At 47.8% G+C, this 15012-nt stretch overlaps 6 protein-coding genes across 6 annotated transcripts; 2 read left to right on the plus strand and 4 right to left on the minus strand.

The window, feature by feature from the left end:
* Positions 1-869: 869 nt before the first annotated feature.
* On the minus strand, positions 870-3759 carry F5B22DRAFT_197584 (uncharacterized protein). The gene is made up of 3 exons (XM_047969562.1): positions 3332-3759; positions 1364-3271; positions 870-1272 (listed from the first exon to the last, which is right to left on the minus strand). The coding sequence occupies exons 1-3, from the start codon at positions 3595-3597 to the stop codon at positions 996-998; spliced, it is 2451 nt and encodes an 816-aa protein (XP_047830606.1). The 5' UTR covers positions 3598-3759; the 3' UTR covers positions 870-995.
* Positions 3760-4307: 548 nt separating this feature from the next.
* F5B22DRAFT_607959 (uncharacterized protein) lies at positions 4308-6210 on the minus strand. Its single transcript, XM_047975040.1, has 3 exons — positions 5895-6210; positions 5711-5836; positions 4308-5637 (listed from the first exon to the last, which is right to left on the minus strand). The coding sequence occupies exons 1-3, from the start codon at positions 5944-5946 to the stop codon at positions 4937-4939; spliced, it is 879 nt and encodes a 292-aa protein (XP_047830607.1). The 5' UTR covers positions 5947-6210; the 3' UTR covers positions 4308-4936.
* A 306-nt stretch (positions 6211-6516) lies between these two features.
* Positions 6517-10344, minus strand: F5B22DRAFT_607961 (Rad4 transglutaminase-like domain-containing protein). Its single transcript, XM_047975041.1, has 4 exons — positions 9152-10344; positions 7886-9050; positions 7796-7833; positions 6517-7746 (listed from the first exon to the last, which is right to left on the minus strand). The coding sequence occupies exons 1-4, from the start codon at positions 10197-10199 to the stop codon at positions 7007-7009; spliced, it is 2991 nt and encodes a 996-aa protein (XP_047830608.1). The 5' UTR covers positions 10200-10344; the 3' UTR covers positions 6517-7006.
* A 689-nt stretch (positions 10345-11033) lies between these two features.
* Positions 11034-12568, plus strand: F5B22DRAFT_197626 (AN1-like zinc finger protein). The gene has a single exon (XM_047969563.1). The coding sequence runs from the start codon at positions 11268-11270 to the stop codon at positions 12189-12191; it is 924 nt and encodes a 307-aa protein (XP_047830609.1). The 5' UTR covers positions 11034-11267; the 3' UTR covers positions 12192-12568.
* Positions 12504-13453, minus strand: F5B22DRAFT_636588 (mitochondrial 18 KDa protein-domain-containing protein; the record flags this gene model as incomplete). The annotated part of the gene is made up of 2 exons (XM_047977308.1): positions 12504-13182; positions 13245-13453. 2 exons carry the CDS (start codon positions 13451-13453, stop codon positions 12504-12506), a joined length of 888 nt encoding a protein of 295 aa, XP_047830610.1.
* Positions 13454-13806: 353 nt separating this feature from the next.
* On the plus strand, positions 13807-14640 carry F5B22DRAFT_607964 (uncharacterized protein). Its single transcript, XM_047975042.1, has 4 exons — positions 13807-13981; positions 14073-14197; positions 14249-14471; positions 14618-14640. The coding sequence occupies exons 1-3, from the start codon at positions 13934-13936 to the stop codon at positions 14292-14294; spliced, it is 219 nt and encodes a 72-aa protein (XP_047830611.1). The 5' UTR covers positions 13807-13933; the 3' UTR covers positions 14295-14471; positions 14618-14640.
* The last annotated feature ends 372 nt before the right edge of the window (positions 14641-15012 follow it).

The following is a 15012-nucleotide window of genomic DNA, read 5'->3' on the forward strand; positions in this document are numbered from 1 at the left end:
CCAAGTAGTAGCAAAGCCGGGATATAAATCTATACTACGGGATATTCCGAAAGATCAGTAACCTATTATAAGTTCCTTTCTAGGTATATAAGTTGGTAGTGACAAGGTTGCAACATATTATAGGTTTATACTACATCTTTAACCAACCTTGAGTTTCCTATAGTAAATAGCCCTCTGTGCGTACAGTCTATACATTTTACATATAATTCAAAATCTGCCGTGCTTTTTCTCCAAGACAATATTTCTCTCACCCCCCTTTCATTAGTAGCTTGATTGCTTCTTGACGGCTATAGGAGAATAAAGATATACTATAGCATTAGTTCTAGTTTGATGAACACAGCTTAGCCTACATCATAAAATAAACAAGTGCTATTCATTGAAATATAGTTAGTTTTCTAGGTTCATTTATGGAATTACTTAGAAAATGCTTAGAACAATGTATATAGGTGAGTTTAAAGGAAGGAAAAAGAGTTCCTTACAATGTCGTTCATCCTAATGAATGGATAATTAAATTTCTCGAGTCAAGTCCAATTTATTAAGCGTTTGCATACCAGCATAGCATTTTTCGAAATGAGTTTTACCAGATATTTATTTTCTCTATGTATAAATATATACGTTACAATAACCTCGCCATTCGAGCAGGAAGTTCGGCAAATTTACAATAACCCCATCGTATCAATTCGAATCCAAACTAATCCAAACTCGCCATTTACCACGAAGGAAGTTATATTCAATAAAAGATAATGGTGTGTTAAACATCTCATACCTATGATAAGCTTGCTCTTTTGACCATGTGCTCCATACAAGAGCCTCTAAACCCAACTGGTCTGGCCAGTTTTATACCCTATGATTGAACCCCCACTCCGAATGCAAGCATGTGGATGCCGCCGTATATAGTAAACAAAAGAGGTACAAGAAAAAGAAAATCACCTCTTTCTCCATTCGTCGATTGAGAAAGAGATATAAGCGAGGGAGACTTTTGGTACTGGGCTCCCTTAAACGATGTTGTACACCCTCTTGGCAATCCAGAAGCAGGTCAAACCAAAGAGCACCAAGCCGGCGGTGATGCCGAAGAACCAAGTCAGGTCTTGCTCGGCTCCCTGCCCAGGTACCCAGACGTTCATGCCCCAGAGACCAGTGATGATGTTCATGGGGAGAACGATGGTGCCAAGGACTGTCAGTTTACCCAGGACATCAGCTGTCTGCTCCGCTCGCTCGTTCATGCGGATGTTAATCTGAGCGATATAGTTGGCGTGACAGCGCGCGAGGATCCTACGAGGAGAGTGGATTAGCTTTATACAACAAAAATACCGCCAAGCTTCTTCCCGCCAAGGTAAGAGAAAGACCAGAAGAGAAAACCTACATTTCGTAGTGGCTTAGATTGGCACTCATGGTCACGATATGGTCCTGGATATCGCCTAGGTATAAACCAATGTCTGACCGCGGGGCTACCTCCCAGTGCTCATTACATCTCTTGGCAAATCCCTTAATGACATCGGCTTTATTTCCTAGGAGTCGATACAAAGTCATGACTTTCTTTCTGCAGTCACCGACACGGCGCAACATGTCCCCACTCGCTTCTGCATTTCCCTCTGATGCATTCGTTTTCTCGTCAGTGCTACTGCCCCGCCTCTGCTTTGGCGATGATGAATCAGGGTCAGTGGACGAGTGCAGCTCCAAGATTTTGTCATCAATATCGTCCACCTCTTCTTCAATGTTTTGTATAAGAGGGAGATAGACGTCTGTGATGTCATCGATGATTGCGTAACTAATCCAATCAGAGCTAAGCATCATAAAGTCCTTCAGCTGTCGTATCCTGCGACGCACGTTGGCTGGATGTGGCGTTTGGCTAAAGTGAAAGGAGAGAACACCCTCGCGGAACACCACAACATACATATTGACTGGTTCAAGATGATTTTCTGAATTGGCATCTTGGTCAAAAGAGCGGTAGTTCACGAAGTAATAGTGTCGGAATAGTTCGACTTTCTCACGCTGTTCTTGAAGCATGATATCCTCCGACGTGAGGGGGTGAATACCAAAGGCTTTGGCAAGCGTTTTCATCTCTGAGTCTGTAGGGCTTAGAACATCAAGCCACCAGACAGGACGCTCTCCATACCGTGGCTTCTCACCGCTATCCGGGGAAGGGGATTTCATGTCTCGCAAAGGGGATTTCGATCCCTTTGGCGTTGATCCGGTGGAGGTGTGTCTTGAAGGGGACTTGGAAGCAATAAATTTCTCCTTCGGTGAAAGGTTCAGGTCCAATTGCGACTCGAGAGCGAAATTTGTGGCTGAGGATGGTTGTCTTGTTGGGACTTTAGAGGATTCGCCTTCCCTGCTAATGCTTACTACGTCTTCTAAAAGCTCATCGTCATCAGACGAAGAATCTGATAATAGTGGCGGATCTGGGATGAAAAGCTCTCGAAACGTAGCGTCTGGTTGCACAAGCTCGGAAATAGTCTGGCTGTGTATAGTGCTTTGAAGCTCTTCGTTGAAATAGGTAAAGCGATAAGGGGCATCTTCCTCAACCTGGAACCACCCCTTGTGGTGAACTGGGCGTAGCCGTCCGTTCACTAGCTGCGGCTCTGTAATCTTCTTCATACGCCTAACATCACTCTTGTCCTCTTGCTCGAGTCGAGACCACTCTTCGAGGATGGTTAGGTCGGGCCACTTCTTATTACGTCGCCGTCGTCCCTGCATGCTTCCTTTGTCTCGGGCGCGTTGTACCTCATCGTCCGCTACTTCAGACATCCCCTCCTGAGGGAAACAAACATCTTCAGAGGCCTGTAGTGCTATTGTCTGCCTCCTCTCAAACGATGACTGCTGCAATGGATCAACATGGCCGTCGGTTAGGCTGCGAGCAGGTGACCTATCTAAGGATAGACCATCTCGCATCATGGCATCGCCAAAATTGATATCACCCCGATCCCTAGAACCTAAGGGGGGCGTTCCAGGCATAGAGGGAGGGTAGTTGATATTGTGCATCCCGCCAGGCGTCAGAAGAACCGTGTGCGGCTTGTTGCTCGACTTGGTAGAACCAGGACGGCTATTGGGCTGCTCCCACCTACGTTGCTCCTCGCGAAAGCCGTAACTCCGAGGCGATTCAGCATCTAACCTAGCTGAGCCAGATAGTAAAGGGGTGTTCTCTGTATCGGTCCCAGCTTGGTCGCCTTGACGAGAAGACATGTTACGAATGCGGGCAGCAGGAGGTTGGGGCATCGAGTACGATGTTGCAAGTGCAGAAGGTCGCCTCGCCCGTGGATACTGGGCATCCCTGAATAACCTTGTTAGATGACAATTGAAACAATAGACGAAGTAGAGGCGGTGTCTATACCTATGATCTAAAAGAGCTTCGCTATCTATGCTCTCCTTGCTGAGGTTTCTCCCTCGGGCGTAGAATCCCTCACGGCCTGAGGTATCGTTTGGTACTGGGTCTCCAGCGTAATCATCCGAAGGGGCAGCGAAGGACTTTCGCCTTGGGCGTTTATTTTTCCGAACTGCGCGATGCTTCTTTCTGGGAGTCTGGGAGCTCGATGCGGGGGGCCCAGAAGGCGAACCGCGTGGGGAGGTTTCGAGGACAGAATACGGGTTGGTGACCATGATTAATAAGAGCTGTTCGTTTACTTGGAGGCAATTTTCTTGTTAAATCGTAGCAAAGAAAGTCAAAAGCGAAGCTACCTTATGCGATACAGCATGGCTGTGAAGTGTTGCGGGTGGTGACGGGGATTGATATTCTGGTGCTTGTGTAGTTGTCTCGGACTATTATAGACGTCCTCGAGCCGCCATATCTCCGTATGGTATAGTAAAGCTGCTCTTCATAAATTTTATTAGTATATGGCAGCAAAACGAAGTGCTGCCCGAGAAGCTCGATGTCGAGATGGGGTTGTGGGCGGATGTGTAGTGTAATTGTCACATGGGTGAAGAGTCATTGAGCTAGGTTAGGTAGAGGATCGGTAGGGTAGGTAGGTAGGGTTATGCTGAGAGCTAAGTATGTGACGTCGTGGCGGCGTAGCCAAGTGCTGTACGGTATCCAATCGCAACTAGGTACCTGCCACTGTACCTTGTACCTGTCCACCCCAAGGCCGCCCCAGACCAGAACCCAAGCCATTGCCCATTGGACAGTTCCTGTACCGATTGACAGGGGTTGATCTCCAGCATATGCAGCAGCCCCAGCATTTCTCTGGCTAGGCACCTCTCTGGCACCTCTGCCAAGTAACATCGTACTGAGTAGTTGTGTGATGGTTTAAAGATACATATATCCTGTTACCCAAAGTCTAACATTGCTCACATAGCTTGGCCCAATTGGAGCGGATACAAATAAGTTTGGATTTGACTATCACTTCTTGCGTGAAATTAACTGATTGTGCACTATTCCACCCATTGAATTGTGCTTTGAATGAACACAATCTAGGAAGTTCTAATTAAAATCATCTAGGCATGTAATTCTGGCCATACTGTATGTGACTTACTACAGTACCGACACCTAAGTCGTAGTAGCAGCCTAGAGGAGAGCACCTTGACCTCTCCAATCGGCGAATTACACGCTCGACAATTTCAGGGAAAAGTTGCCATACCACTCATCCACCCTGCGGCAATATTATACCTAGTGAGGTGCCATCTCCTCTACCGTAGAGTTACTGCTCGCATAAGTCTTTTGTATAACCTGCCCAGTTCGTGACACCAGCCTTCATAATAATAACTGATTATAATGTACAAGGTCCATCAAAGCACATAGTGAGACGTCGAATTGGTTGTAAGCCTCAGCAGCTCGAGAACCTAACCTATGGACCTAAATCGGTAGAATCGCGGGAGTCGATTCGGTGCATCATACCGGGTCTAGTCGCGTTCCTAGGTTGTGGAAACAATCTCGAAATGACACCGTGGAGCTCCTTTGTTCTCATGCGTGTTAAGAAAGAAGGAATGTCTCGTCACAGTAGCCTCAACGCCGTTGTGCCATGAAGCTAGCCCGAAGAGCAAGGATTTGCTGCCGTTCAGCCTCGGGTAATTGATCAATAGTCTCCTGTGGCAAGTTCATAACTGCCTGCATGAGAGCATCTGGATCTTGCTGAACAGGCGCAGGGTTTGCAGGTGGCGCGTAGGCCGCAGGAGCAGGGGGTGTCGAGGTTGCTGGTACTGTATAGCTGGGCATCACCGGGGGATAGACCGGTGTTGGTTGCGCAACAGGCGGTGGCGGCGCAGCGCTTGTATCCAGAACGGACTGGATTGCTTCGGGTGAAACTAAACCCATGAGGAGTAGAGCTTGGAAGATGGCATAAGATAGTTGTGGTGCTTGTGTAAGAAGCTCGGTCGCGCGGGCTGGGTCCGTGGTGGCAAGCGATTTCATTTGTGATAGGATATCGAGAAGTTGAGAAGGGGGAAGAGTGTTGAGTGTTCGCGAGATGGCGTCGGTAGCAGTCATGCCTGGTGGAAGCTCTTTTCCTGGTGGAAGAGGCGGTAGGGATCCTGCAGACTGTGATTGAGCTGCTTGATGCGAAACCCCGTTGGCGCCGCGACTATAATCGTTGGTGGTATTGGTATTATCATCTCCATCCACGCGACCTTCGGTGCTGTAGTCGACACGAAGTTTGCGACCCATGATCTCATGGTCGTTCAAGTTCCGAACTGCTGATGCTGCAGAGTCTATTCGGGCAATGTAATTAGCACAGAAAGTTCGGATAAGTTGATATGCAAGAGAATGATGTCCCTGACTTACCTGCATCTGGATACTCGGCAAAGCCGAATCCTTTTGGGCGGCCAGTCTCGCGATCATAGACAAGGCGGAAGTTGAGGACCTTTCCAGCAGTGCTGAAGATGTCGCTGATTTGCTCTTCGGAAAGCCCTGCAATGACATGTCAACCATCTGTGCTGGCATCAAAACAAATATCGCAATTGAGTACCATAGGGGATATTTCCAACAAAGACAACCCGCGACGGTGGTTTGGTCGACATGATGGATGATAGATCGTGCTTAGGCGCACCAAGCCCTCAGGAATAGTAAAACGCCGCAGTATGTTAGCAATAACTGTCCAAGGGCAGATAGATCGTCCGTTGCTAGAAGGAGGCTTATGGTACGGAATATGACAAGCCAGCATAAATCAAAATCACATAGTTCAATCAAATCAGTGAGCAGACATTGGCGTGAAGTAAAAGAGCCAAGGTGATACCGTACCTACTAAGGTAGACATGGACAATCCCATGTAGACTGGTGGCTACTTTCGGTTAGACAGTGGATATATGTAGCTACTATCTTTGTACCATCGGCATACAGAATACATACCGAGCATTAGGTACCTACCTATAGTACATGTACTCTAGGTGCGGGACAAGCTACGTACTGTACATATGTATGTATGTAAGTATGTAAGTATGTAGGTACTTGTATTCCATTATTTACCTGAGAACGTACCCACTACCTAACCTAGGTACTTATGCAGGTACGTGTAGAAAGTAACCAGAGTGGAATCTACATAGTAGTCGTGTCTTGATGCTTCCCCCTCGTTTGTAGTCTACTTCATCACGCATTGAGATCGGAATTTTATGAGAATATGGAGGTATGAGATATCTAGATTAGGCAGTGTAGGTACCAATGAGACACGCAGTAGCACACAAACATCATTATTGAAAGGTGGCAGAGCCACTGCACAGATATGGGATAGGCTTGGTACTTGGTGAATGTGATTCAGAGCAATAGTCCAGCCTCGAAATAATCAGGAACACGGCATACTTGCATCCCAACATCGAAAGCTGTTTGTCCAAAGATTACGTTCAGTGTTGCTGCAATGAAGAGGCTGGTAGAAGACAGTGGACCAGTCGTTCGAGGTCAGATTCGCCCCGTGATTTGACCGTCCAATGATGGAGATGTAAATTTCAACATGGGGGGCGATAAGTGAGGGAAACGGCCCCTTGCCCGCCATTAGCAAATCCAAGACAGAACCTGTTGAATACAAGTCTAATAGCCAGATAAATGGCAATATCCGTGCGATGTCATAGAAGAGTACATTACTACACCTCAATCGTCATCGTCCGATAGTTTGAATTCTTCGTCGCCTGCGTCTTGGTCTTCATCTGACGACTCAACTTTCTTCCTCCTCGTTCGTCGTCGAGTCGACTGTTGTGGTTTAAACTTAGTTTTCGGGTTTGCTCCCCCTCGTCTCCTGGCGGGCGCTTCATCCAACCTGTTGTGGGAGTCATCATCTCGTGCCTCTACAGGCTCGGGATCTATTCTCTCTTTATCGTACTCTACTTGGAAGGGATCTTCACCTTCGTCATCTTCGTCGTCGTGAGTGACAGACGCATTGAAGAAGCTGGAAGTTTGGCGTGGCTCTTCTTTTTCCGGTTCATCTTCTTCATACCCTTCAGGTAAGAAACCTCCACCGAAGTCGTCGTCATGCATACCATTCTCAACATTCCTCTGGCTCTCGTTGCCAGAGTCAAGGACATCGATAGTTTCATCTAGGTGTCCATACTCTTGTCGTATACGATCTGCGATCCGTAGTCCCATGAGGAACCGTCTCCAAGTGCCCAAAGCAGCTTTCCTTCTTTTTTCATCTTCTTTTCTCGCTCGTTCTGCTTCCTCTTTCTCCAATTCCTCAAGTACACGGTCATAGTATTCCTGTGCTATCACTACGCCTTGGATGACGGGTACAGCCATACGATGACCGAACTCAAATCCAACAACGGCTTCGGCAAAATCGACCCCAAGCCGTTTGCAAACCCGAGGGAGTCCACGATACGGAACATGAACAGCCCCTATTTCCAGTTAGTGTACGAATTACCAAGAAAACTAGGAGAGACTCGCCTTCTGGACACATGTGCTCAGCAAACATATCAATATTACTACGACCCCGTTAGCAGTACTTCATTAAAGCAGATGATTGATTGCACAAACCCGTATTCATTCTTTGGGATGACACCATTTTTAATAGGGTCAGGGATAATCCAGTCAGTCTGGTCAAAGCTATAGAGTGGCTGCAAAACTTTCTGGCCTGTTGCAGCTTCGGCTTCGGCAATCTCCCGGCGCCGATTCGTCGTTGCTGCTCGGTACGGGGCATGTTTCAACGGCTGGGCGCCATCGATTGGAGCGCGGCCTTGTTTATGCCATGTCTCGGCACTTTTCACGGAAACAACGTCTCTTCGCAGGTAAACATCTTCCTCCTCAACCTTGCCACCTTTACCCTTGTTACGGAAGATCTTGACTGGAAGAGCATTAGGAAGCAATGCTTCTTCTCTTTTCAAGTGTCGTTGTAGAACATATTCTTTTGATGTCTTGTAATACTGTAATGTCTCTTCTCCTTCCTTCATCTCCTTTTTTTGAGGCTGGGCAGGTTTGAGATCTGTGGAATCTTCCAGTTCGTCCAGTGCAGTAATGGGATACTTTTTGTCACCCCTAGAGTAGCCGCTCATAATTGATTTGAACCAGTTGAACTGATCATACCGACGGATTTTACCATGCTTGTTGTATATGGGTACTTTTTCTTCTGGCATTCGGATTCCTTTCGTCTTGCCTGGAAATATTTGCTTTTTGAGGTAGCGAACAGTCACATCTTTTGCGGTACCGTCATGAGAGAATCCCACGCAGTAAGCCATTATCTGCTTGGCTTTATCGGCCTTGCCACCCCGTGGCTCTAGTGACTCGACCAGTTCGCGATTCGTACCTATGATAGATTTAACAATTGGGTCAACAGCGATGTACTTATTCGTAACCGGTGATAGAACCTCTGTCCAATAATGAGGGAACTCTAGATCCTTATCATGCAACTTCGTTTGCTTAGGACGGACATCATCGGTAATATCCACTACAGATGCATCCCCCTCGCTCTCACTGAGAGGTTCTGCGAATTCGTCAGAATCGTCTATATCTATTCTGAGAGCATCCCTATCAGACTTTCTTGTTTGCCGTCTAGCCAGTCTTATTGTTGCTCCCTTTTTCTTAGCCGTCCTCGTCTTCGCTGCAGGCTCCTTGGCCTGGTGGCCATTTCTCTGTTGCTCAATCACCTCGTCGGCTTCCTCCGCTTTGCTCCAACCGAATCCTAGGGGTTGGATATTTGCAACCACTAAATTTTTAACAGTTAGTAAAAGCAACAGCCACGCCGAAATGAAACTTGAAGTGCAAGAGATAATCAAAAGAGGGGATCGAGATATATGTTGAACATACTTCTTGCGTTTAGTCCTAGCCCTCGCAAGAGCGCAGTAAAGAGCTGTGCCCCAATATCTCTACTGCCAGTGCAATCTTGGGCTAATTGCCGGAATTTGGCAAGATTCTCAACTCGTTCTCCAAACTTTGCTGGATTGTTTTCTTCTTTTTCAAAGGCGGTTCTCAGTTTGCCTAGTCTCCTTGCGTCCATATAGCCCCATTTGCGCAGCCCAGGGGTTATTATAGCAAATCTTTGCTTCCACCAAGCTATCAAACATTTAAGGAGCCTGAAAAGAGGATCCCCATGGCTTAAGTCCGGGACCCCCTTTTCCAAATGATCCGCCGCTTCACTCCAATCTCTTTTTGATCGAGGTTTCTGCTTTGCTGTTAACTTAGTACTCTTTTTCGCTTTGCATTCATTCTCTGTAGCTTCTAATCCGCTACTGTGTTTCCACCGATCGACTTCCTCCCATAGCCTGGGAGGTAAGTGGGATAGCAGTACAGCTTGGACTTCCGGGTCGCATAACCACGAGTTCCGCACGGCGTTGTGCCATAGTAGAAACTGGACATGGATACAATGAGTAGCAACACGGATGGCTTTCTCCCTCTTCGAAGGGCCTTTCTTTCCAAGTTCACTAGCTAGGGGTAGGACTCGATTGTCTTGGTACAGGGTTAACTCAAGATCACCCATTTCCAACTCAGGCTGGTTCGGTTGTTCGTGAGATGGAACATCCTCAAACTCTATATCCTCGTCATCCTCATCAGAATCGTCAAGGTTATGAGTGGTTTCCTGTCTTTTAAATCCAGGGACATCCTCGAATTGAGCATCGGATAACGAGCTGAGAGATGTGCTGTCATCTTCATCCTCCTGCATCTGCTGTATTGCTGCTTTAGTCTTCTCAATTGATCCCCTTTTGGACGCAGAATCTAGATCATCCCATAACGTGGGTTTCCTAGCCGGGCTATTTGCTGAAGGAGGAGTTTCAGCAGCTGACTTTCTCGGCCGCTTCACAACATGCCTATTGTTGTCTGGTGGTAATGACCGCTTACGCGGTACATGAGGTGGCATCTTTAACAGACATGGGCATAACTAAGCGTAGATTCTAAGGCTCTCCCATAAGAAGCGCCAATTTGCGATGTGTTGAAAACTGTAAGAGCGTGCCCATAGATAGGTATGAGGTAAGCTGCGTGCGTCATCGAAACGCGAAGACCCGTGACTCTTGAGTACATCTTTAATTGTCCCAAATTGGTCTTAGTGCTCTGTAGGTATGTCTTTTCAGTAGGTACCTACGGTACCTCGGTACCCCACCCATTACTTAACTACCCGTGGACCTGTAGCTACTACCTATGTACTCCGTACCTTCGCTACCTTAATAGGCTAGGGAGGGGTATACTTTCCAAGTTGCTTAGCTCCGATCTTGACATATAGCAGTCACAACAGAACGACAAGATGGTAGAAATAATGGCTGGTAATCTACTCGGACATCCTCATCATTGATCCATGAGTACTTCATACGGGCAACCTGTAATAATAGCGGACACCTACAGGTCATAAGGATGGTAATTGTTAGCGCGACGCTATTTTCTAAGAGAGTAAGAGTACTGTTGTTCATAAGGCTGTTATACATTTTTGGTAGAAATCTTGCTGTTGATCAGTCTCGAGGCCCTTTTGCCACTCCAAAACCCCTGCGTACGAAGTATATTCATACAAATATCCTGCCAAAAATCCCAGCCTGTACAAAATTTAGCGTTGCGCTAACAATTACCATCCTTATGACCTGTAGGAGGTGCGCATATGCTAAGGTAGGGCTTGTGAAGCACCACTCCATTTAGTTAGAATGCTGAGGTAAAGTCTTCGCTTAAGTATGTTCCTAAAAGATACGCTAAGATGCCGTGGGGTCCGGGCCGCCTCACCTTCTCAGCTGCCTGTAGCAGACTGCAGGTACCAAACTGCCACCTCACTAGCTGCTTCCAGACCGTTCCTTGGTCAGCCCTCTCTTTACATAATCGTATGAAGTTCGCCATCTCGCGCCCACAAGGCTGGCTTACAACCAACTGCCTATGCAGTCTGAAACCTTCTCATAGCGCACGAACTACCTGGTACATAAGAGGTGCCTGATGCGCGTGTATAGTCAAGATGTCTTCCTCACTCATCGCCGACGCTCCTGACACGAGCTACGTCAAAATGGACAAAGACAACGACGCCACACTGATCGGCAAACACTGCCAGCTTGAATACTGCAACCAGCTTGATTTCCTACCCTTCTTCTGCCAGAGCTGCAAGAAAACATTCTGTCTCGATCACCGGACCGAGGATTCGCACAAATGCGAGAACAAAGGTGCCTGGGCCGAGCGACGGCGACAAGCGCAACTGGCACGCCCTGCAGCGGGCGAGGGAAAACGTATGCGCGACTTCGTCAACCAGAAGCCCTGCGCAGCCGCTGACTGTAAGACAACGGTCGGCACGTCGCTGGTGCCTGGCGTGCATTGCGCCAACTGTAACCACGACTATTGTCTCAAACACAGACTACGCGAAGAGCATGACTGCAAGAATAAAGTCCCCATCGGTGCACGTTCCCGCGACGTGACCGAACAGACCAAATCTGCCTTTGCGAAGTTGCGCGCTTGGGGAAATGCCAAGAGAGAGCAGGCAAGTCGGGCACTACCAAAGCCAAAGCCGACTTCTGCCTCCGCCCGCCTAGTCGCCGTCAACAACTTGAAGAGGACTGCCAAGGGCGACGCCAAACTACCTCCTGAGAAGCGTGTCTATCTATACGTGGAAGCCGAAGCTGAAACGACGACTGCTAAGAATTATAAAGGCGAGTTCTTCTACTCAAAGGACTGGGTAATAGGGAGGATCCTTGACGCCGCAGCCAAGAGCCTACAGGTTGAAAACATCAACAACCAATCGTCGGACGAGAGGGATAAATTGCGCGTGTTTCATGTGGAGGGAGGTAGAGTACTTGAGTTTAATGAGAAGGTTGGATCTGTCCTGGCTAGCGGAAACACGATTGTCTTGTTGCGAGGCATCGGGCCTCCTCCGGATCTAATCGAGATGTGAACGGTATACGAGGAAACCATGTCGTGGCCATAGATCGCATTTACGTCGGCGTTGATACGGTTTTCATTGCATTTTTAGAAGCGGATTTTCGGGGAATGACAATCATGGCGATGCGAAATAATGGATTTCATTTTGTTTCATTATGGCTGGATAGTTGTATTTCAACATCGAATGTACAGCTCCTATACCCGCAAGCGGTTGACTTATATCTAAACTCTGTCTTGAATATAGAGAGATGCAGTACTGCTCCCATAGTAATCCACCAAACCTAGTTCAACCCTGCTAACGGCACCGTGCCTGTATTTCGTACATCTAAAGTTCCTTCTCTTTGGTTCCCTTCTTGGATCGCTGGTGTAGAGTCGCCTCGCGCCCTGTAGCCGGGGCGTCACCTACATAGGCATGTCCACCATAGGATTCAAAGCCCTTGTGGAACAACCACTCGACAGCATTCTCAACAGGCGCATCAAAAAGTCTCGGCAAGAATGGCACTACGGATAAACCAAGGCCAATCGGGCCCCATACCCTCAAAGTCTTATTCTTTACATCCTTCAAAGCTCGGCCTGAATATCGGACAACGCTGTGAATAGTAAAGGCAGGTAAACCCATGCTCGCAACACTTTGGAAAATTCCTCGCTGCACCATTACCGTCCGGTAATCTTCAAGTGGTGACACAACTCCGGGTGTGGCTTGAGTTGGTACTACTGAGGACAAACCGGTTGCCTTCTGCTGCCTCTCTGAAAGTTCGAGCTGGGGATTCAAGACACGCTGGTTATGCCAATATGCTTTATAGCCCTCGTACGACACATCGCCCAATATATATGCCCATGAAACGCCGTATGCGCCTCTGACCAACCACGGATGGGCTACGGGACGGAACGACTCGCCAATGTCAGATGTGTAAGCGACGTAGCGATGAGCAGAGAGCATTATCGTCCGTAATCGATTAGCATACGCGGCATAACGTACGTTAGACTCGGTTGAGTCAGGGACACTGGTAGGCACACCATTAGTAATTCATCGAGCAAAACGAGCTATGGAGGGGACAAGACATACTATCCATCTTTCAGCTCGTCGAAGAAACTCTCGTCCTTATCGGATGTATCTACGATCTTTTGTAGCCCCTTGGGGAGCTGACGCCTTGCGGGCAGCTTATCCGGATCAAACCCCGTCGCATCTTTTCGCGGATCTACGTTAGTGGCTGCCGGCGAGGCTTCAGGTGCTTTATCTTCGGGCTTCTTGTCCGGACCCTTGCCCCAAAACATCTTGTTGAACTGATGACGAATAGTTACATGTAGCAGAAGGAGGAAATGGTTTTTGCAACGGGCGCTTAGCTCAAACGCGATTTACCATTAACTCGAGTTCATATAGTCAGTTGGAGAGCATTGAACTAATTGGAAACTGTGAGACGTGATGCGGGAGCTATCTGGTGACGTCGCTGCTTATCAGTAGGTAGTAGGTACCCGAGCGGACCCGAGCTTCTGCCCGAGGTAGGTAGCAGGGATCTAGCCCACCAAGTGGTGGGTCCCACGGGATATGCATCTAGCCAGCTACTGTTATAAGCGATTTATATGTCAATGCGATAAGATGCTGGACCATCGGAATTTCAAACCGGACCAGGCAAGCTACGAGCACTATTTTGGCAGCCTCTTCACCTCCTACGACAAGTCACTATCATCACGCCGTCGACCCCATCGAGCGAACCAGCCCCTTCGTTTCGCATCCAATCTTTCAATACCGCCAGAATGGTTGCTATGTACCAGATCTTTGGCCGCCAGGTCGGCTCGCATTACGTATGTCGCTCACTTGACTTCCTCCACTAATCCTTACTTGCATCTTGCGCTATTTGGTGTGAAAAAGCCGACTGACAAGCCCCCCCGACAGCTCGCTATGGGTGTGCTCGGTGCCCTGTTCGGCGGCACCTACATGGCCTTCAGCGGTCCTAGCAAGAAGACCGTTCAGACTCCTCCTATCAACGCGTCATCCCCCGACGAGGCCGACTTCATTCAGTATGCGAACCGAAATCATCTAGATCAGCCCGGATACTAACGCTCGGGTAGGAACTTCTTGAAACAGGCCGACGCCGATGAGAAGGCCAAGCACTAGAGACGAATGTAAATTGCGGGCGCTTGTTTGATCGGAACCAGGTCATTGTACATTAGAGGTCACAATTAAGCATTATTTCGACAACGCTTCATGAAGACACCCACTTAAAGTCAAAGGGTGTGTTAATTCACGTCGTACCACTTTGAGGAGTGTTGGTACCAATCTGGGTCTCCTCACGTGAGCAGTTTGATCTTCCTTTAAGTCCTCAAACCTCTTCATCAATGTCTGGGACAGTCGAGACTTGGGTTCAGCTCAACCCAATTCCAGCTTATCGCAGTCTATACTTTGGGAGTGGATGTGATGAGCTAAAGGTGACATTCTAGGCGTTGTATAATGTAGCGTGAAAGAGAGGGGTGTATGTGATAAGCTTGTCCGGCTCATTGACTAACATTTTCCGTCTATCTTGCATAGCCTCTTGGACTATTCAAATTGACATGGTTTCTAACACCCATGCTTCTAGAGCAATGCCAAGGGTTTCTTATGATTATATTAATGGCTATGCTGTTGGTTATACTGGTGGTTGCATTGGCGGTTATACTAATAATTATACTGGTAGTAGTCATATGGGCCAACGAGATAACCAAAGAGATAACCGAGCGCTGCATTTAGCCATGTACATTCACAGTAGTGGTTACCCAGACATCGTGATGTGTCAGCCGGTTTAATGGCAGCTTGCATGGTCTTCAACTCAGATCAGAGCACTGCAGATGTTGGAATT

The sequence above is a fragment of the Xylaria bambusicola genome (assembly GCF_022495145.1).
Source record: "Xylaria bambusicola strain CBS 139988 unplaced genomic scaffold F5B22scaffold_22, whole genome shotgun sequence".
Classification (NCBI taxonomy): Eukaryota; Fungi; Ascomycota; class Sordariomycetes; order Xylariales; family Xylariaceae; genus Xylaria; species Xylaria bambusicola.